This window comes from Watersipora subatra, chromosome 10, assembly GCF_963576615.1.
Source record: "Watersipora subatra chromosome 10, tzWatSuba1.1, whole genome shotgun sequence".
NCBI classification, from domain to species: Eukaryota; Metazoa; Bryozoa; class Gymnolaemata; order Cheilostomatida; family Watersiporidae; genus Watersipora; species Watersipora subatra.
The window spans coordinates 47883083-47907245 of record NC_088717.1 but is presented as its reverse complement, the minus strand read 5'-3'; the positions used below and the strand labels follow the sequence as shown (position 1 = coordinate 47907245).

The 24163-nt window shown below is 35.5% G+C and overlaps 1 protein-coding gene across 2 annotated transcripts in view; it reads right to left on the bottom strand.

Moving 5' to 3' along the window:
- LOC137405922 (beta-alanine-activating enzyme-like) overlaps nt 1-22889 on the bottom strand; it is a 45403-nt gene extending 22514 nt beyond the window's left edge. For both annotated transcript variants that reach the window (XM_068092390.1, XM_068092391.1), the window contains exons 1-11: nt 22780-22889; nt 22063-22170; nt 13160-13369; nt 11554-11740; nt 9830-9941; nt 9522-9654; nt 7592-7713; nt 4647-4816; nt 3564-3747; nt 1536-1618; nt 200-375 (exon numbers count right to left, since the gene is read on the bottom strand). In XM_068092390.1, coding sequence (XP_067948491.1) covers nt 200-375; nt 1536-1618; nt 3564-3747; nt 4647-4816; nt 7592-7713; nt 9522-9654; nt 9830-9941; nt 11554-11740; nt 13160-13369; nt 22063-22170; nt 22780-22877 — 1583 coding nt within the window. In that variant the 5' untranslated portion in view covers nt 22878-22889. The remainder of the gene's footprint in view (nt 1-199; nt 376-1535; nt 1619-3563; nt 3748-4646; nt 4817-7591; nt 7714-9521; nt 9655-9829; nt 9942-11553; nt 11741-13159; nt 13370-22062; nt 22171-22779) is intronic.
- Between the last annotated feature and the right edge of the window lie 1274 nt (nt 22890-24163).

The following is a 24163-nucleotide window of genomic DNA, read 5'->3' as shown; positions in this document are numbered from 1 at the left end:
CATCTATAACTAAAATAAAGGGGATGTATAAAATATTAAGGTTATATAGTACATTAACAATAGAACAACAACTCATCTTAATGCTGTAGTGGGAAGTTACACGAACAACATACATACTGCAATTATGTAAGTATAACGATACAGCGAAAAGAAAAATAATCAAACGTAATATATATACATATGCATGTACTTGACTTACATGAATGTAAAGAGCTCTTTAAGGCTTTTGCTAAGAATCATCTGTAAAATCATGTGCTCATTCCGCTCAGCTGACAAAATTGTTGACAGTTGACTAGCGAGAGCAAGTGCTTGAATAGAAGTACCACCATTCTCAATAAAGGTTTTATCTCTCTGCATGGTGGCAGGTAGAAGATCCTAATAAACATCATAAACGAGCCATTGCATCACCAGATGTCGCAGGTATCAGTAACAAATAGTTCCACAAACCTAAGGAATCATTATAAGTCTCACCAAACCTTCCAGCAAGCTTATCAGTTTTAAAATGTGTTATTACATTGAAACTCATTACATTTTCACATAAGATGCTGAAGAAAATAAGCAGGTGACTTGTTATCTAGTGTATCGACGCCAACTTGATGACGATTTGGCAAGTGCAAATAGCATAAAACTTGTTTTGCGCGTTAAAGAGCAAAAAAAGCTTCTGGAAAAAATTGGGTGTAAGTGTTATTTTATAATTCAATGTTTACAGGATGAATAGTGAAATTTTGAGCAACTAAAATCCTTCCAATGAGCAATGCTACCAATACTGTAGGTTGCTAGAAGTCACTTCTGAAACTCAAATTTTTAAACTCATTAAATTCCTTTGTCTACGTTACCTATTAATAAGTTGCAACATCAAAATAGCTATAACTTACTATCTTGATTTACATCATTCATAACACGCAGGCTCATTATGTAAGACTGATGCAACTGCTTGCCATGGTAGGATTACTCCCTAACTATCACGATGGATGATGTCAAATACTGAAGTGAATCTGATAAGACAGTCATATTTCTTTACTAAGAGAATAAAATATTTACTATAATAAGAGCCGTGACCGGCTGTCCGTCTGTCCGAAGCTTTGATTGAAGGAAAAAAAACTGCATTGAACAGGTATCGAACTCCCAACAAACAGGTTGTCCACCCTGCATGCTACTACCTGTAATATTCTTGGCCTTCAATAATTTTAAAATAGTTGTGCAGATACTTATTCACTACGCTTTATCAGCAAACCTGATGATCACTCATGACACACTAGACTGCCAAGGTACTAGTAACTAATTATAAAACACTTACCAGTTACAGTTATCAGTTATATCAGTACAAATACAAAACAAAAAATTATTTAATATTAATTCTTGTCAGTTTTCTTGAGCCTCGTAAAGAGGCAGCTGGGTAACCATCAGCACACAATCGCGGAACTAAAATTCTTGCTGAAAAATATTAATGACCAGAGACGAAAATTTATCTACATGTACAAAGAATACGGTGTCTTAATTGTGTTGGCTTGAATATCATTGTGGAATTGTCTTACCTTGACCTGTTGTGCCACCTTGTCAGAGTTTAGTAGAAATTCCTGCTCCAAATGAGCTAGAAGAGCTTGTCTGTCTATTTTGCCTGTATGTGAAGAGACAGACTGCTTTAAATTTGGTAAGCATTTCATAATATAGCAAAGCTAAACTTATATATGTATGTGTGAAGAGAATAATGTCTCTTCACATATATATGTGAAGAGACAGATTACATTATAGTCCCACGACCAAACACGAGCGAATCGATTGTTTGGGAGCTTTATGATAAATGCATATGCGCACACAACTCCCGAAAAATTATCCGTCAACAGCCGTTACCAAACCCTTGTACCGAAATCTCATCAAAAAAATTAATCATTTTTGTGCAGAGAGGTTTAAGTATAATAATGATACAAAACGCATGTAACCATATTTAAATATGTTACCAAGTCTTTGAAAAGTTGACTAAAACTAACCCATCTGATCAGATTATACATAAATAGACAGATTAATTTGGCCTAAGTCGCAATAAAAACTTGACAAGCCTTTTTTAATCAAAATTACAACCGGCCAACGAAACGCCGATAAAGCCGTGCGACAGAGAGTAGAACCATTAGGTCATGCACATTTCACAAGAAAAACGTGAACATTTCACCAGTCTATGGCATTGTCCAATTGCCGAAGGTTTCTGTAGTTAGCGTAAAAATACTGAAAAGTAATCGTTTCTTTTTTGCCGATTCTACCGGACTCTGACATTTTGGACACTTATGAGTACTTCGGTATTCCAACTGATGTCTAAAGCAGTGAAAGTAAAGGAAATAATGATGATATTTTTCTAACGATTCTTATAAGAATATTACAATATTTAATTGTAAAAATAATTATTCGATTTGATACGATTCCATAAGATTTTTTATAAGATTATTATGAGATTTAGTTATAAGAATAATCATTCGAATTTACAAGATTGAAATATATAGTGACTGATGGTGCACTGATATGTTACTGTTATTATTTTTCTAAAGATTTTGTTGATGATACTGCAGCTGTGCCCAGTATCGCGGTACTGCCAAGCCATTTTTAATATCTGCAAAATTAGGTAATAGGCCTACATTTTCTTATAGATATACATCTATTTCCATGACAACCAGCTAAAATCTGTTTAGATTTTTAAATTCAGCATAATCTTTTAGATATAAATACAAAAATCTAGATAAATATAACAAATTCTTGATATTGGTTGCTATGACCAATGATATACAGCCCCCAGCCTGCGTATATTACACAGCAGCTTGCCATTTTACTTCTAATATTGCATTTCTCCTATTGCAGGGGAGAGATATAAACGTATAATCTTTTCCCTTCATTATTGCTGTTTGTTGCACATAATAACACCCAGTACATTACAGGTACCATTGCAGCTACCATTGCAGTTCTCCTATTGAACTGCAGTGCCATTTGACTGCTAATATTGCATTTCTCAACCGGCAGTACCCTTTCTTTTTCCATTATCACTTTGGTCGTGGGCTGTATGACAGGAGAATTTCTAGTTAGTAAACATTCAATAATATAACAAAGCTAAACTTATATATGTACGTGTAAAAATATAAAACACATGTAATTGCAAGAAGTCAAGCGGCATTTGGTAATTTGTTGTGCCAGGAAATTACGATGCTGTCACATCCGAGGCTGTTATGAGCCAACCGACATGCTCCAACATGTGAGCTAACCTGGCCTTACCCGAGCTACATAACTTAGTAACATCAGTTGACATGTAGCAACAGAAAATCTTAGAACATTACAACATACTACACAAACAACTAAGAAGGTATTTTAATTGTAAATTTGCTATATTTTGCTATAGAGCTTTTTAGAATGCTTTTATGAAACTAATGCTTTTTTGGTTTAAAACCAAATTGCTATCAAGCCTTTGATTATATGGGTGGGATATATTTTTATTATTTCATTGAGTACTCAATTCAGCACACTAATAAATACAAGCATCTGAGAGAATACAACAGAAAACACTTCAGAACATTTGTCGGACTAACCATGTCTATCAATAGGCAAGCGTTCCATCTTGATAGCAGTAATACTGCCTGGGTACAGACTCACAGTAGATAATGCTTGCTCAACATTCGTAGCAGCGGCGCTACCAACATACACTACTGCCAGCCCAAATCGAGAGTCACATAGACAGTACGCCTGCTTTACACCATAGACTTCTAGGGCACTCTGTAATACATGTAGATTCAAACAAGAGCTGTTGTGTACAGGCTTACAGTGAACTGTTGTTATACAGACTTGCTATATTTGCGAAGCTTAGAAAAGTTACTCATGGGAAAAGTCAAAATTGCTCAACTAATATCAGTAAGAAGTAGATATAGATTAATTTTCTAATACACTTACTCCAAAGTTATGACCTAAATTGGTTCCAATTGGTATTTGGTAAATATATATACATGTATATATACATATTTGGTATATATAAATATATTTGGTATACATATATACTAGCTGGGCTACCCGGCGTTGCCCGAGTATTACAAACCTGTTTATAAGCAATGAGAGGTAATGAGAATTGCCTACCACTTGCTATTAGCCTGGCACATTGACAATGGATAATTTGAGTAAGCTTACTAAAAAGAGCTATCCCTCTCCGTGACGTTACATCGTTACGTAAAGCGGTAGCATATTTTCCCCTATCAAATTTATCGAGCTCTATGCATTGGTAAGGCATCAGACTAGTGAATAGGAGGGTCCGAGATCAAATCTTCAGCAATACAGAATATTTATTCCAAGACTTTAATTGCTATAGATAGACATATACAACGATAGATGAATACACAAACTTTGAGAAATATATAGATATACACCAACTACCAAGAGGCAAACTTACATACAGAAAAAATGTTGTTTATTCACATTTTCAGACTGTCTTGTCATCAAGACAACTCACTGCGCAATAGATAGAACTACAATTACCTGAATAACCAAACGATCCCCACGAAAAAATTTAAGCAATATAAAACTTAGGTGATCATTATCTGAATAGCGGGTGTGCATATAGTCATAATAACATCTACAAGATAGAGAGATTCAGTACAACTAAAAGTCATCAAAAAGACGTTCACCTGACTAAGAGCAAGAAGGCTTATTCTTGTGCCACCGATTTTAACAAAGTCCACATCTTTTCTGCCCTGGAACAACATGTCCGAGTTGAATAAGTCACCAGTAGGCAGCTGGAGGGATGTGAGAAGATGGGAAGAGCCATCATCAATATAACAAAGTCTGGTCTTTGATCCTAAAAATCATACCTCCAATTCAGTATCCCGACTCCTCCACAATACTATATATATACTAGTACTAAGTCAGTCTCGAGAGCCGTGAGAGATTACCAGGTGTAATAAGTAGCTGCACAACTATTCTTAAATGTGAAGATGGTCGAGTGGTGCAGTTCCATGGGAGTTCTATGGGAGAAGGGTTAAAAAATCGAGTGCCTCCCTTTTATTGAACGCCACTTCTACTTGAACACCATTTCTAATTGATGGTCATGACTTGACATTCTTGATCTTTACGAACCCATAATAGCAAGTGATCAGTAGAACAGTCTCCACAAAACCGTACTAATAATGACTTGACTACATCAATAACAATTAATTTGTTTGTTGTTTCTGTTCGTATCGAAGTCCGTTTTTCAACTCCAAGTTTTACCGTCTTTTCGCAAAAACTTTGAATGAAACACCATAGAAATAATTAGTAACTGTATCAGGCTAATGGTAGTTCTTTGTTTAACAGTCTTGATACCTCGATGTATGTGAAAAAAGTTTTGCGCACTTGCGATGGAATCTGTGCGACTACATTTTTAGGCTAAAATTTTGAGAGTATTTTGATAACACACATTTTCCGTTTATTTGTGCCCAAAGTGTAGATTGCGTCGCATAAAAGTTTTACTCTGCTCAAAAAATTGTTTGGACGCTAAAATCGACTAGCTCAGCTGTGCAGAAAAGGAGGTGAGATTAGAAGACATTGTGAAAGGTACTGAAAAGCCAGAAGATGAAATGGTTTCAAACAAAGGCAACAATCAGAACGCAAGTGTCCAAGCAAATGATGCTAATATTTTTGTTTAAAAATGTTAATTTTTGATTCTGAATTTATCATAATTATGGTTTGGCTATGTCACGTGTTCTTGAATACATATCTGTAGCATTTGTTGGATTATTATTATTATAATTTATTATTATAATTTATAAGCTTGCAGCAGGTTTATAAAATACTATTTGATAGCATGATTGCGGCTATATAAATTCGGTTTACAATAAATCGACGCTCAAATCCTTTCTTCTATTGCACATAAAAAGCCATAAAAGCAAGCTTTAATGAGCTGTAAAGCTGTTCCTTTGCATGACATATCAGTAAGTCCAATGAGCTTTAATACAACCTGTTAAATATAGTTATAAAATAAAAACATGTCTTTAAATTTAGAACGAAATAAATAACTTGTAAGCTCAAACAAATCGTAATGCAAGCTATAAGACCATCGAAGGTTAATTGCAAGCAATACATACCAACTAGTGAAGACATGTATCAGTTTAACCATGGATATTTGTTTAGAGATCTACGACAAGTTGAAGGTGAGTTAGCAAATTTCTTGCATCCAAAAGGGTTAATGCCGCTCTGCCCGAAGGTGAAGCAAAATGTAGGTGACATTCATTTTGCCCGTGAACGGGTTAAAGTAATCTTCCGAAAATTCTGACGGGGTCCTTGAAAACTACAGCAACATCCTTTATTTGAATGTCATTAATAGGGAAAGGGTTGACAACAGAGTATCATGGCATTCAAATAAAGGTTTTATGGTATGTTTTTACCAAGTTTCCCAGGAACTTTTACTACTTAACGAAAGCACTCAACATGTCTAAAGACCAGATAATAACCAAATAAGAAGAGAACCATAATTATGAAAGCTGTAATAGCCAAGTTGACCAGTTGGACGCTAATCGTTTTCTAGTTTTATATCATGCATCATATTTTAGATGCATCATGAACTAGTAGTTAATTGATTTTGCTAATGAACTAGAAAATATATCGCAGGCAATCATAGATTAATGTCTAGCTGCTATCTTGATAGACAGTATACTGGTTTGTGAGATGAGCATTTATTTCGTAAAAAGTTATAAAAGTGCTTCATTAATTCTACTATCTTTACCATTTTAACCTAAAACATCAATGCAGGAGTCCAGGTTTAACATTATCTGAATAAATAGAGGGACCTTGAAATGCTATACCGGTATATGACTAAAACATCAATACATGAGTCCAGGTTTAGCATTATCTGAATAGAGGGACCCTGAAGTGCTATATATGACTAAAACATCAATACATGAGTCCAGGTTTAACATTATCTAAATAAATAGAGGGACCTTGAAGTGCTATATATGACTAAAACATCAATACATGAGTCCAGGTTTAGCATTATCTAAATAAATAGAGGGACCTTGCAGTGCTATATATGACTAAAACATCAATACATGAGTCCAGGTTTAGCATTATCTGAATAAATAGAGGGACCTTGAAGTGCTATATATGACTAAAACATCAATACATGAGTCCAGGTTTAGCATTATCTAAATAAATAGAGGGACCTTGAAGTGCTATATATGACTAAAACATCAATACATGAGTCCAGGTTTAGCATTATCTGAATAAATAGAGGGACCTTGAAGTGCTATATATGACTAAAACATCAATACATGAGTCCAGGTTTAACATTATTTAAATAAATAGAGGGACCTTGAAGTGCTATATATGACTAAAACATCAATACATGAGTCCAGGTTTACATATCTCTGAATAAATAGAGGGATCTTGAAGTACTCTATATGACTAAAACAGCAATGTATGAGTGCAGGTACAACTTCATACAACTAAAAATCACTGCAGTAACAAGCATATATATGGTCGTTAAGAAGCTCCATCTTAGCAAAAGACATGCATTACTATCAAGACATGAAGGGGCTACAGTAAGTTGGCCTTGACATTACCACACGCTACTTATAACACCTGAAACAATACTGCTTACTGAGAGTGAGCTCATAGGTACACGAGCCTGAACTTGTGGCTCCCTCCCCCTTCTTGCAGTCCTCCAAAGTCATTTCTGTTTCGGAGAGAGCCTTACCAATTGGTACAGGTTCCTCCGATTGGCTGTAATAAAATAATATCAGCTATCAATCGTTATTTAAAGGTTGACTTGCAACAAAATTCACATTACAGTTATTTGGTATCAAAAGATTCACCATGTCTTACTCTGTTGTGTTGTAGGTGCCAAATACGTGGAAATGTGATTACAAGCTCTTAAAAGCTCAAAAACGAAAAGGCGCCATAGATTGGAATCTCTTTATTTATCTGACGTACTATACATATACTTATTTATCTGATCGCTACTTTACAGTTTTGTTCCGGTTTGGTCTAATCGGCAAGTCGTAATCTTGATTGAATAATGCCGAAACAAAACTGTAAAGTAGCGAGCATCTATATTTGATACGGGGTCTTCGGTAAAACCCAAAGTGTTTGTCATAAACTAGTGCTACGATAAGTTTTATATAGAGCTTTTTATTGGCCTTTTAATTCACATGAGAACATCACGTGACAAGACGATAACCAAACTGAAATGACTACGTCAGATAAATAAAGAGATTCCAATCTACGGCGGCTTTTCGCTTTTGAGCTTTTAAGAGCTTGTAATCACCTTTCCACATATTTGGCACCTACAACACAACAGAGTAAGACATGGTGAATCTTTTGATACCAAATAACTGTAATGTGAATTTTGTTGCAAGTCAACCTTTAACAAAAGGTTTTGATGCAAACAATAATCAATATGTACAATCGAATATATATTTAGACATTTATAATTTATCATCAATAATGTAGCTAGTATTGCGAGATTAAATACAAGGAATGCTCAGACAATTGAGAATTTACCACACTAATAAAAATTGTTTTCAAGGTGAATTTGTACATTATTCAAGGCACTACAAGCAACCTAGCAGTAGGTAATTTAAACTATAAATGTTAGTTTTGTCTCTACAAATATGCTGAATAATAATACAATGATTGCATTTTCAAAATATTTAACCCCTTTAGAATATCAAACTATGAATTGTAAAATAATTGCTAATAATGTTGCTGTACATACAATATTACTGCTTAACTGCAAATTAGTTAAATTGGGTCAACCAATTTTTCAGAAACATCTTTCTAGAGAAAGAAGTTTTTACCGCATCTAACTATAAGAATATTTTGCTTTGCTGACAAATAAGGTTGAGTTTAAAGATTATTCAGGATTGCTTTACAAGACATGAAATAAGACGGGTGTTGCAGAGAAACTAAGTTTTTTATAATGGGGTTTAAGATGATCAATTATATATTGATTTTAAGAGTAAAATAAATAAAAAAGTCGCAAAACATACTTAAATAAGTTGGCAAAGCTAGAAAAACACGTACAATTACCCAAAACAAGAAGCAAAAGTTATAATTATTAAGCATGCCAAAAATTGTGGTTCTTGACAAGTAGACGGTGGCAGTAGCAGACAGGTGGTTTCAAATAAACCTAAAGGTATTCATGTCTGAGGCAATCCAACTACATAATGAGGGTTATATGTATGTACTACTACTACTAACACTCGTAATTAGGGCTTTATATATGCACTCCAAATTGAAATGCTGAATATTTCTGGGAAAGGGAATAGTTTTCTGGAAGGAAATAAAATGCAAAGGTTTGAATACAACAACAAAAATAATTTTGTGCACTACATGGTAAAATGTAGCTCATAAAACGAAATGTTTAGATTATATTGGCAGATTCAGTTGGCAGGTTTGGTTGGTAGGTTTGGTTGGCAGGTTTGGTTCGTAGGTTTGGTTGACAGGTTGTGTTGCTGAGATGAATAATGGTAATTAGCAAGAAATGAGAAATCAATGTGCACCAGCAAAACGGGGTAGACAAGACTTACCTCAGGATAGTTGCCGGGCTGATATGATGCATGGAGGACCAGACAGACTGCTCCGTCAGGCCATACAGATTAAAGAAATTGACTTTAGAGATCATTTTCTCTGAGCCTCCCGACATACGATAGAGTTCCTTTCCTAAAGTAATAGTTTCTCATGGCTAATATAATAATGGTATGAATTCTGTTCGATCAAGAATGCATTAATTTTTCAACTAGAAAACTGCCACACATTCTCAAATGCATGCAATTCATAGAAAGTTCACAAATGAGCAAAAGAGATAATCATTGTTAAAAATTACTAAAATACCCACCTGTAAGACATGGCTCGCCACCCATACTGACCACCCGCACACTTGTGTCATCGATTAGCAGGTGCTTGGCAACCAGATCAAGATTCAGCAGTCGGAGAAAGCTTGGAACAGTCTAAATTTATAAGTGGGGCAATAAGAAGCTCTCTTTGTTACCACAACTTTTAGCCAAAACAAATATTGTTTACATGAATGCAGCTTAACAGCAAAAAAATGAAAAATAAATCTTAAATAAGGGCAAACGATTCCTTGCCTCATTTATACGTAAAATACGTAGACATAGCTTCCACCAACACAACCATGATATAGTTACCAGAAGTATAAGAGTAATCAATAGTACGTAATATTTTATTTTATTCCAGTAAGATGCCTCAATAGTATTAGCATTATTACTACAAGTCATTTTAAAAGCAAATATTACAACCAGGTCAACCAAGACAACCAAGACAAAAGTAAAACAGGTACAAGGGCGACAAATCGTAGATTGCGTAAATTTTTTTATTGTAAGATGCCCTGATCATCCTACTACTCAATTTGCATGTTTCAAAGGTTATCCTAAACATTTAAACATTAGAGCAGCCGTAGTTCGGTAGTTAGTACGCTGGTATACAATCAGTAGGTAGGTGGTTCAAATCACAGAAGGACCATTGGTAGTATTAGGAAGGGTATCCAGCTACAACTGCTGCTGTGCCAAATCCCATGCGCAGATGGTCACAGCATATTTAGTTCCATAATCAATATGGTTCGAAATAAAGTGTCATAAGGCGGCAGGCAGCACAAAGGAAATAAATTTCAAAGAGATTAAAAATTAAAAAACAAATTAGTAAGATTATGTATTTTAAGGTCAAAAATTTCAATTTCGGCATTATAATCAAAATAATTTATAATTCACTCACACATTCTAGGTTCTCATTAAAAACTGTAGGCTTAATAAAACGGTGATTAAACATAATACAAAACAAGAATAAAAACAATGTTTGCTCAGTTCATGGTCTTTGCTAGGAGACACTCATCTAATCATGGTAAGAGATACCAGTGATGCAAGGTTGTATGAACAGCTGGTAAAACCCTTTAAGACATTTATGGTGCTCTTTCTTAAGACTGGACAGTCATATATAGTTAAAACATTATACATCAATAAAATTATGAACAGATGGTTAGGTATCAATCTTAATTACCCTGCCTTGTATTCTAAGGTCCTTATATTCTGCCATAATCCACGTCATTAATACAAAACTAAAGCTAACATCTTAAACCCATAGTCATCATATTACTAGTAAACCAAGGCTATGCTTGTTGATGCTCTGCTATATAGAAGAGCTTTTGAACAAAAGGTAACCAGTGACATATATTCTGTTGGTCTATTGATATCCTGTATCACTCTAATTTTGCATGTAAAAAAATCCTTGCAGCTTATTTAGCAGTAACACTTCAATACAGTGACTGAGAGGACGGAGAAGTAACACTTCCATACAGTGACTGAGAAGGCTGCAAAGAGTTTTTGAAAAGATAAAACAACGGTTTCAACCTTGGAAAAGCCAAGGTACAGCATTGCAAGCTTCCTTATAACGATACAATGTTGCCATTTAAGTTATCCGCTAACTTAAACTTACTATGTAAATGTGTATATAACTTTTTATTGGCATTTAATTATCAACAAAATGTTGACTAGTCGACAGCTAGTCAATAATGTTGACAGCAGGTAGAATATGACTTAGTCTTCATACCTGAATATGAGTGACCATTTTGTCTCTGAGAAAATCGAGGAGTTTGAGAGGTTCTTTGGCCCCAACCTCGTGGTGTACAAGCTGAGCTCCAGTGTGGATAGAAATGAGCAGCATCAATATGGCAGGGTCAAAGGTGATAGGAGACGAGCAGTAGATAACACTGTCAAACGTAATCTTCATCCTTGACCTACAGCATGGTAGTGAATAGTAATACTTTAAAGCCAGCACCTGAAATAAATCAGGGAGTTGTCTTACCACCTGATTATATGCCCGAGTAAACTCGGTTTCATAGATTCGCTTTGTTCTTCCGTATTTCCGGTTTGTGTAGGATTGTGCGTAATATGTATTCAGTACAATTCCTGTTTTAAGTCAAATGGATTATTAGTTCTTATGATAGTGCCAAAATACCGCAGGCAATTCTAACCGACTGAGTAATGATAAATGGCTGCTGACAGAACGCTAGTTTCTAGTGACACACTGAATGAAATTCCTGGTAATGGAGGATCAGAAATAAACAAAACGAGAAAATTTTGCTACCATTAGGACGTACCTATTTTTCTATTTGTAATTTTTAAATGTGCCATTTCAATTTCAAATGTGCAGTTACAATTCTATTTCTGGTTTCTCGTAAGGTTTGATTGCTAAATCGCAGTCAAGGCTAATACTTTTCACGCGGAAATTGTATTTTCCATAGTAGGAATAGCCTCTAGAAGTCTAGATTATCTCTCCGTTTGGTCAGACAAAGACAGTATCGTATCTCATTTTTACATTTGTACCAGTATCATCGTATTCAAAGTTTTGATTAATAGCTTCTGCTGGAACCATAATCTCTTTTATACACACTTTTATGGACAAATTGTTATTATTAATTCAACATATTCAGGATTTTTATTTTGTTCTCTCCATTCGTATTAATTGTATCATTATCAAATCATTTTTTATTGTGATCGTAACAAAACAGACTCAATTAACTATTACTTGCTAATTATTTCACATTCACATTTAAACACTTTTATAGCTGTTGTATTTTGTTTCTTAATTTATTTGACCTGCACAAAACACTCGCCTCGTGATATGAAGGTGGAAAGTTAAATTTGTTTGACAATGTTTGAAAACCTTTACAGTTGTTTTATTTTTTCTCTTAATTTATTTAAATTGCACAAAACACTTTTCTCATGGTATGAAGTTTGAAGGTAAATGCTGTTATATGTTAAATAAAAATAAATTGTATGTGCAAAGACTTTCATTCCCCTAGTAATGTGTAAACAGATGCAATAAGCTTTTCCTAAATACAGTAGATTTGGGAAATCTACTGCATTTAGGAATTATTACTGTATTCCTTATACTACTGTATTCTCCTCCAACGTAAATAACCTGTTCCATGCATGTTTACATTATAGAGATTCTACGCTATACAAACAGTAAAATACATGTAAATAGCTTAATTCATTTCATGCATTTCAAAGCTCTGGCCCTTTAGCCTTTAAAAAGGAAAAAAAACTAAACTAATCTTTAGAGGTTTACATTATAAGAGTGTTTATTGTACTAATAAACTTTTTACTCAAGTAGACAGGTTTGTAAAAAGGTTAAAAAACCAGGGACTGACCTCAGATCATCAATATTAGGTTGAACACTGGATTTTGTTGCGTATACAACTCTGGGCAGAGGACGAGCGGTCCCTGATGTAGTAACAATATACAGAATATCCTCTCGATCTAATTGATCTTTAGATAACGTCTGCCTAGCATCCATTCTTTGCTTTGTACCGCAACTAGGCTGACAGTTAAATCGATAATCAGGGTTTGTCTCACCATTCCTAGAATAAGCGTAAAAACAATTATAAGAAATTTGCAAATAGGCAAAACCATCTCATGTTTTATAGCAGTGGTTCTTAACCAGGAGAGAATTGCCCAGGGGAGATTTTGAGGGGAATCAAGCATTAGTTATTTTACTAGATTATTTAGTTTAGTATATAGAGAAACAGCAAAAAGACCTGTCACTTCTACGTGTACTTTCACAAACTGAGAATCAACACAGAATCATTGCCAATTAGTAGTACACTTCTCTATATATGGAAACTTTGTGTGTGCACATGTATGTTTTTATAGCTATTGCTATATTGGAAAACTTAGACAATTAGACTGACGATTATATCTAGTAATGCCAAGGAAAACACAAAAATAAGGTAAATTATGGGAAGGTTTTGAAAATACACGTTACAGCGATATCTAACAGCTGGTGATCACATGAGTAGGTGCAGTTTTCTGGTTGTGTTTTTTACATATGTATAGACACATACATGTATGTACTATTTATCCTCATGTAAGCCACTTTAATACATGTACATGGATCATAGCACTTAGTTACCATGTTTTGTTACTTTGTATCTTTATGATGTTTGGTAAAGACTATAGCTAGGAAAATTTAAGCTTGTCAGAGGCCCAATGAATAAATGTATTCAAATATACATGTAGAATCTACAATTATTAGCAAAACAATACAGTCTTGTAGACACCATAAGCATACTAATTCAAGAATGATGAAACCAAAAAAGCGGGCCCACGATAAACAGTCTTTGGGCTTTACGTTTTCATATCTCATGGACCGAAAAGATCAAGTTCCACAATTTGCTATTTGTCAGACAACTCCCTTCATCAAGTCCATGAAACCTCATCAACTGAGACAACATTTAAACAATGTACATCCAAAGCATGCTGGAAAAGAACGAGCTATTTTTGAAAATAAGGAAAAACAATTAAGGCGGGTGAGAGTAGATAGCAGTGGAACTATCAAACAGCGCGCATCCTCAACCTCACAAGTATCCTATGCTGTCCCTTATTTTATAGCTAAAGTCAAAAAACCATACAATATTAGCGTATCAATGATTAAACCATACATGTTGGAATGTGCAAAACTAGTACTTGGTAAGACAGCTGCCAAGAAAATTGCTCAAACTTCCCTCTCAAATGGCACGGTTCACTCTAGGAATGATGACATTTTTTCAGATATACAAGCCCAGGTCATTAAGAAAATCAAAAGGTTTCTATTTCGCCATTCAGCTTGATGAAACTACTAATGTGGCAAGTCATTCTGAATTAATCGTATTTGCTCAATGCATTTGGAAAAATGTTATTGACAAAAAAATTTTCTTTTGTCACCCATTTCAAATAAAAACTATTGCCCTTGATGTCATGCAATTTGCAACTGAGCATTCTGAAAAAGAAAAGTAAGATTAAAAAAGCTAGTTGGCCTCTGTACAGATAAGGCTCAAGCTATGCTAGGCTGCCGATCTGGACTTGTGCAAACGGTAAAACAGAAGCACCCTCTGGTACAGAACGCTTATTGATGCATACACATAGAATCACTCGCAACAAGAGCATTTCCAAAACCACTCCATGACCGTCCTAAAACAGCAATTCAAGTAGTTAATTATATTAAAGGGTTTGCATTGAACACAAGACTATTTGGAAATCTCTGTAAAGATTTGGATGCCACTCACTCCACACTCCTATTCCATACAAAGGTACGATGGCTCTCTAAAGGCAACATGCTGGTAAGGCTCTTTGAGCCGAAAGATGAAGTTATGGAGTTTTACCCTGCTCAAAAAAGGAGGAAATTATGGCTTTAATAACACTGGATGACTTTAAACAAGTATTGCTTATACTTAGCTGACATTTCTAATGCCCTGAATAGGATCAATCGAAAGCTTCAGGGGCAAAATAAAAACAAGCTGACAGCTTATTACAACATCAACGCTTTCAAAGACAAGTTGAAGTTGTGGCAAACCCCTTAGAAACTGGAAGAGTGTACTCATTTCCAGGTTTGAAGGAACTACATGAGAAAGCAGGAAATGCTGTCTCAAGTTCTTTGCTTAAAAGAATAGCAATTCATTTAGCTGCTTTGCAAGAGCAGTTTAATAGATAATTTCCTGCAGTACGCAGTGACCCAGAAAATTTTATTAAATTAAGCAGAGATCCATTCAAGAGGTCTGTGGATAGGACCACAGAAAATCTGCACGAGTTTCTTGAACTAACCAATAATTCTGCCATAGAAGATAAGTTTAGAAACCTGTCTATTGATGAATTTTAGATCCTTGCAGGAGGTGTGTATTCACAAAAAAGTGACGCTCCGTTATGTTTTTAATGTTATTTGCAACTACTTATCTCTGGGAATTATTTTTTTCAACCATGATGGCTATTAATGACGTGATTGCGTCAAATTTTAGTTGATTTGAACATAGAGCATTGATTTTTTTCTATCAGTTGATATGTTATTTGTTGTTTTAGGCGATCTCATTGTCAAGATATTTGAAGATAAAAAGCGACTAAAGTTGATCGTGGTAAAAACGTTCAGGAAAAAAGATGTGGCCAGACTTGCCCAAAATGACGTATATAGTGAAACAGTCCGTCTCTATCTCTCGTACTCACATCGGCTATCGCGATCAAAGTTGAGTCCTGCGTGGCACTATTGGCATATATTTTATTTTGCAATTGCTCATGATTGCTAAATTAAAATTTTAAATCTAGCTACAGATACATTATTATAAATGTCTCAAACGCCTCAAATAAAGGAAATTAAAAATCCGTCATATTAGTATCCTCTAAATGCTGTGTGAACATCTAAGTATCGAGTACGATTCCGTCAGTCTATGGTAATTTGGTGGTCGAGTCGACTTATTTCATCGCAGCCTTTGTATCAGCGAAGTTTTCAGTTGCTACCCACACTGAAAACTAGTTACTAAATAAAATAAGCAAGTCACATCTTTGAAAAGAACACCTTCGAATATATGGCAAAACCAACTGCATCCCTAAAAAGTCATGCCTAGTCAACGTTATCTAGTCATTATTATTAGTATCAAATTGTAGAAAAAAATTTACTGGTCACATTTGATTAGTCGATTCAAGTACAAAACAAATGGTTACATGAGTTGACCGAAATAGTGAACGCAAAACAGTGTCCATTTCTTTGAAATAAATTAACCCAGTGATTCTGGCAAAGGGTTAATAAAGCCATTCTTGCACCTGGTTAGCAGTTTGTGGACTCATCTGTTTTCACTTAGTAGCGTAGAGCATAAAATGTTTTGGACTCTAATATTTAGTCCGTTGGAATTGAGTCGAGCTATGCAGAAGTACCTGCCAATACGGCTCTTATTACACTTCATAAATCCATCTACCAGACAAGATTTCAGCACAGATGGCACCGAGACTATGATGAATTCAATATACTCTGCAAATCATGTTTTGCATTATCTTCAACAATATTATTTTATTATATAATTTTTACAAAAGAAAAAATTTTCATATCGGTATAGTTTTTATTACAAACATAGTTTTAGCCTACATAATAGAACAAATTAATCTACTCCAGCAAACGAAAATAAAACATATCAAGGTTTGTGCAGCACACATTCGTGTCTCTCTTTTCCATTTATGGTAGTTTTCAGACTGACACAACTGCTCCTGTAATTGTGAGAGTTCCAGAAGTTTGACGCAGGAGATAACACAAGATGTCAAGACGCTCCCTCCAATCTGCAAGTGACTGAGAAAGACGGGCGTTGACCAACGCTTTTGCTTCACTCTGCTATACTAATACTCACTACCCAGGTATAGTACATGGTGTCAGAAAGCGGACTTCAGTACCTACATGTGTAAAAAAAACTCATCCGAGGTTTGATTGAACCTTTTTCGAACAGCTAAAGAAGTAATATCGTTAAATTCAAATTGAAATGAAGTACATGCATAGATCGAACAATAGTATTAGCGTTTAGGTTAGGGAGTAAACAATAATATTTTTATATACACTAACTAGTGTGGTCTTTTCTCAATTCAGAGAGCACCTTATTTATTTATGCAGTACTGGGTTCTAAATTAACGAGTAAAGAATACATTGTTGTGGTTGCAACAAGTTTCAATTGTTTTAATACTTACTTTAATAATCCATTGTTGATCTGCATTTCATTTGTGATACGTGGGTGTTAATCTGTTGGGTTGAGTTTGGTTAAATTCCTTGGTCAATGGTGAGCCTTTAATTTCCTCAATAATGGCAGAAGACATTCACTCCAGGGATGACCAGTTTGTGCAGAGATTGAGATGGCCTGATGGAAATTTGGCAGCAAGTTGGAAGGTTTTCAAGAGATAACTGTCAATTTACATGATTGCAAAAAAAATCAGTATGATGGGCAAAGAAGAGAAAATTGTGAATGCATTGTTGTTGATGGGTCTGGGGAGTGCTCATATTTATGACCAGTTTGTGTTTAATGAGGAACAAGAGACACAGAAGAAGACTTTGACAAATTACGTTACTTTGATGCTCACTTTGAACCTGGGAGAACATTATTTATGAGCAGGTCAAGTTTAATAGTAAGGTTCAAGGGGACTATTCAGTACACAAATTCATTACGGTGATTCAAGCTCAAGCTGATGTATGCAAATACAGCACCATGCAGGAACAATTAACTCGTAACCGCATCATAGTGGAAGTCAGTGACAACCGTTTAAAGAAAAACTTGCTCGATCTTGAAAATAATCACTCGCACAAATGTGTCAGTAAAGCTAAACAATATGTCAGTCATCATGAGCAATCAGCTAAGATGAGCAGACAGACGGAAGTCAACCTTGATATGAAAGACAGGGGGAGTCTGAATATCATGCTAGGGTTCGACGAGAGCAAAGAAAGCATCAGAAAAAAACTGCAAAATGTTGTACTGCCCAAGAAGAAACCACAAGCCAGATTTCTGCCCACATAAATCAGTTTGTAGCATATGCAAACAGAAGGGAAATTGAGCCAATTCACAGACCTGCAAAGGTAAGCAGAGGAAGCAAACAGTAGCTCATAAAGTTAAAGACGTTGATGTAGATGGCTTAAATCTCGGATTAGAATCAGATTGACTAGACATGGTTAACACGGGCTGTAGAGTTTTGCTAGATACTAGTGTGATAAGTTTAGAGTTATAGCTCACTGGTCTATTTTAAGGTACGAAGATCGTGAAGCCTATACTATGGATAAAAGCATTCTAATTACTGGAATATTACTATATAAAGTAAAAAACATCAAGTGTATAAAGCATCATGTAGAAACATATAACATGCAGGAAAACTGACAAATAATATAGCAAGCAAGCAAAATGACACATTATGTATAAAATCTGTTTCACAAACCTTGTGCCTCCGTAATCACATTACTAGCGTACTAGCGTCACATTCTTTAGTCTATTCATTATTTGTAAAAAGAAAAAAGAGCTGTAAGTATGTCAAAGGTAAGTCTTATTTTTTCAGACTTTGGAAACTAAACTAAAAAAGACAAAGAAAAAGAGCAGGCACAAACAAAATTTGGCGACTCAAAAGCAATGCTATCATTGGTCATCATCATCAGACCACCCAAGGAAACCAGTGCAGAGGACAGGCCAGCTTTCCGTGAGTCACCACTCGGTGTAACCAGAGCGCGCAAACATCAATGCCCAAGGGAGTCACAGAAATGTGAGGCAATGCTTACTAGGCTCTTCACATGGGCCCAATGACAGAAACTATCAAGGCATAGTTTATTGAGCTATTGCTTAACAAACAGCGAGTTAGATTTAAGGTAAACACTGGACCAGCAGTTACCGCAGTACCAAGCTTTGAAATGCATGAAATGAATTAAGCTATTTACATGTATTTTACTGTTTGTATAGCGTAGAATCTCTATAATGTAACATGCATAATATCGTCTAGTATGTTTCCAGAAATGGAGAAGACATCCAAAACTTTAAGGGGAGCAGGCGACTACAAATTGAACATACTTGGGAGGACAACAGCAAAGCTTCAACTGCAGAATAACCAAGTAGCGGAGACAATATATATAGTAGAGGGGTTGGTTACACCATTGTTGGGGAAGCCAGCTATATCTGAACTAGGTCTGATAAAGTTTCTGCATGAAATACAGGAGGACACGTCCTAAGTCGAAAAACTTCCCTAAGTATTCACAGAACTAGGTGCAATGCCAAATGAAGTGGTGGTCACACTTAAAGATGATGTCCAGCCTTTTGCTAAAACAGTTCCCCAAAGAATTCCAGCTCCAAGAAAAAAACTTCTCCCGCATGAGTTGCATTCATGCTACTAAGACTAAATAAGTCTTGCTGACATCACATCAGCTGTTTTAGCTTGCATTTCACCAATGATATACAGCCCCCCCCCCAAAGGATAGGCGACGGCTATCATATGGGCGGGGTTTAATGATCGTGCTCTTTTAAGATTGTGCTAGCCTGGGTTTCGGAGCTAACGCAATTCTCGCGGGGCGGTCACGTTGCCTTGGTAAGTTTTGGAAATCACAACTCCCTGTTATCATGTACTCCCTGTTATCATGTAATTAGCTCATTCAGTCAGTAGGCCCCCGCGATTCACAATAGCAAACCTTGAATTTCTACAATGTAGGGGTAACACCTAACTTAAAAAATGGATCCAAGCAAAATAAAACATTTCAAATTATCTACTTTTACTAATTTTGAAATTGGTAGGTGTCGTAGTATATACTTAAAGTTAAATATAATTTACCCAAAATCACCCGAACAACGGCCTTTTTTTCTAGTTTTTGATTAATATTTTGCCACCTCTAATATAAAATGGCAGTCTTTCACCGTTGTCACATCGCTTTACGTGGCCAATAATATGGAACAGCAGACAAAGCTGTGGAGTGTAGTTTTCATACTCAAAATCTAAATATAAAACCGAATTTGGGGAATTTTACGATTGTGACTATTAATATCGTGAATGCTTGTGAATGGCAACTAACTGATCATAACGGTGACAATATTGGGCAACTATATTTATTTGACAGCAAAATGAAACCATCAGGTCAGTAAAATAACTACTATTGTTCATAATATTTGTAAATTTACAAGGTGCTTTATTCAGCATATTTGTTTGTTTTGGTTCATCCCAACAGAGCTCGATCAGTAAGGCCCGCCCAGATGATGCCCGTCGCCTATCCTTGCGGGGGCTGTGTATCATTGATTTTACTTAAGACTTAAAATGTCAGGTCAATTAAATATAATGGTTGATCTGTTACCACGAGGCTAAGTTGGCTAGACATAGCTAAAGTCATGTTTGAGTGTGGTTGAAGTTTGTTCTCAAACATTTCAATTCATTTTATAGACTGCTCATCAATCGATTAAAATTGAGACGGTAAAAAGTCTTCAAATTCTCAAAACATTGCAAACAATACTTTTCTCATTGTTTTCTTAGGTTGACGATTTCAGTGTTGCTGGTTGAATTTAGTTTCTTACTACAACCCATAAACCTAGTCTTCATCACCTGCGATGATACATCAAACAATTTTCACTTCCTGGTCAAGTCTGGATTCTGATATTTTTCGACACCTTTAATAAAATTTTGTTTTGCATGTACGTGTTTCCATGATTAAATTTTAGGGTTGTGTTGTTACCATCGCAAAGAGAAACGTAACTGTGAAAACAGTAACATTTGTAGTCTGTAAATTTTCGGCTAGTGGATCTTCCATTTGCTATTTTTAGTGAATTCGATGGTCGATGATATTCAAGTTTATATGACATAAACAACGTAAAGGAAACGTAAGCATAATATAACTGTAAACATAAAACCTTTTACGTAAAAACATAAACACAAAATTATTCTATAGCACCCATACTACTGTAGACCTATGGGTCACAGGTGGCCTCCCCAACAACTTGCCGAGGTCAGAGAGAATTTGATGGTTATTCAAGGGTTAATGTCTAAAAATTCGTAGGTTGCCGAAGCTTTTTGACAAGAAACTACATTTCTTGAAATACCTGTCAACTAAGACACTCGTGGAGAGATGCCTCAGCGCCACCACCAAGCATTGCTTACAGATCAATGCTGATGAGTGCAATTTAAAAGTAATGACCCGAAAATATAAAAAAAATTTGATACAGACTGAAAACTATGTAGAGAGTTGGGAAAAAACAATTACGTATTTGTGCTTCACAGGGAAAGACTGTTAGGCTTTGTATTACAAGTGCTATGTGACGGATAATAAAATCAAAGCCAGAATTTTCACGTCCAAAAAGGAACTAAATACATCAAAACCAGCTTTCAGAAACACAAAAAATGCTAAAGCAAACTGCTGTTAACGAGGTGATACACAGCCTAATACAAAGAGTCAGTAAAAGCTAGCTTTATTGTAGCTACAAATACCTGGCCTTTTTCGGAAGGAACCTTTTTTGAGGCGGTGTACTTTGAGGGTCTCTAAGGAGATGTACCCCTCCCAATTAAGCATTTGAAAAAATGCAAAATAAAGTACCAAATAATTGCCTTTATAATGAAACTCTTTACTATAAAACGAGCCATGACTGGCGGAGAGGATTAAAACTCATAACATTCCGCATAGCACACTACCATTGAGACCACTAAACAACCTCACCGCATTCCGGAATTATGATTCACATACACTGTAATTATTACACATGACGATCTCTCACGTCGAACAGGACTACCAGGGTACTAGTACGACTTGAAAGGTGAAAATAATGGCACTTACTGTGTGACAGTAGCCAGCGTCACACAATATGGTATTCTTTTTATCCAGGTCCTCCAAGCAGATGTGGATAGATCAATTGGTATGAATGGAATGCAGTCTTTTAGGCAACTAAAAAAACCAACCGGGTTGTATCAAAAATAGATTATCTCAAACTTGACAGATATTCACCGAGTTACAAAGTTTACCAAGTATAAGCAATATATAGGCAAGCATATAGGTCATAGCTTCATTTGCACACCAAATAAGTCTAGTGTGAAAGTAGGGAGCCGAAGCAATATGTAAAATGATGCTAATTCATCCTCATGCTGTAAGATAGTCCGCCTGAAGAAACATAAAATTAGGCAAAGCATAAAACATCTTGTAATACATTGACTGTTATTTATCCTGGACAAGAGGGCAGATAGATCGTGATCAACTATCAAACAAGCCAGAAGTTAGATTAAACTTTACATACAATATTGTAAAATTGAAACCTGATTTGGAAAAACTGTTGACTGATGAAATGGGATTCCATTGTGAACTAGGTAAGCTGTTACTATTATTTACACTTTTAAGAAAATTGCAATTCAAGGTGCCTTTATTGAATCAAGAAAAACAAGATGACTTTAATATATGATCAAAACAGAAAATTTAACAACTGACACAATCCAGTTTCCTATAGAAAACAGAGTAAGCTACACAACGGATGTAATCTAAAAAATTATAAATGTTTCTTACCGCTTGATGTTGTTAAGTATGACATCAATCTGAAGATCTCTATCTAATACAAGTGCTCTTCTCTGATCACACGTCTCACAACGGCTACTACTTGGCATTGGATGTAGAGTCGATACTAAAATATTATACTTTACGTAGCACTAAGGAAAAAGCTGAAGTAATTATGTTAAGTGAAAGTAGCGTGATGTCATAGGAGACACAGGAATACTAAAAGCAAGATCCCCAAAATGGTTGGCAAAATACGACAATTTGACTTGACCTATATAATTATTCTTTTTTTGTAGAAGTAATTAGGGGAAGGCGGGGTTAGTTAGACCATCGGGTAAGTTGGACCAGGGTATGTTTCAGCCGAAGAGAAAGTCCTACAGGTTCACATCTAAAGTGAAACTTATTCTAATGCAAGTCACATGACATCCTGTTTAGAGATTGACAAAGAAAGTTGACAGGTGAGACTTTTATCATCATTTTAGGATATTTTCCTCACAAACGTATAATTTCAAAACCACAAATGAGTGACAAATATTATGTGATTACCAATTGTTTTAAAAGTGGTTTCTATATGGCTGGATGGTCAACTTATGAGGGCTATTTTCCAAGATTTAAAAACTTTCTGTGGTTAAAACATGTGGAGATATTTGAAATTTTTCAAAATGGTGGCTGGTGGGGCAAGTTGGATTACTGAAAAAGGGGTAAGTTGGACCACCGGTCCATCTTGCCCCACAAATGTATTTATATATATATATATATAACATAAGTTATATATCCCAAAACTATATTGAGATGTTATTACACTAGAGGAAATGTATAATATAATATATATCACTGTCCATAATATTTGATGTTGTAGATACACTTCAAGAATTAATCAGCAGCACACTCAAATATGGTGAGGAATAGGCAGCGCAAGACTGACAGAGGACCGTCCAATGATTTGCTCAAGAGGGCCGCTAAAGATGTGAAAGATAATGGTATCTCTGAGAGACAAACTGCTTCGAAATATGGTGTGCCCAGGACGACACTAAAGAACTACATATTAGCTAGCACTCCGGAGAAGCAGAAGATAGGCACATACAAAGGTGTCAGTGAGGCGCATAGTGTGTTTACGAGTGAACAATCTAAGGAATTGGCTGACTATATTGTGGCTGTTGATAATGTGTTCCACGGTCTATCGGCAAGACAGACGAGAGAACTAGCATACAAGTATGCCAGCCGAAACAACCTTCTTAATATTCCAAACTCATGAGAGACCAACAAAATGGCTGGTTAGTATTTAGTTCAAATTGTACTTATCAGTTAGACCTATGACCTGCTGCGTATTTAGAATGAAATAGAAATCAGCAATACTATATTTGTTCTAATATCTTTTAGGGGAGGAATAGTTTAA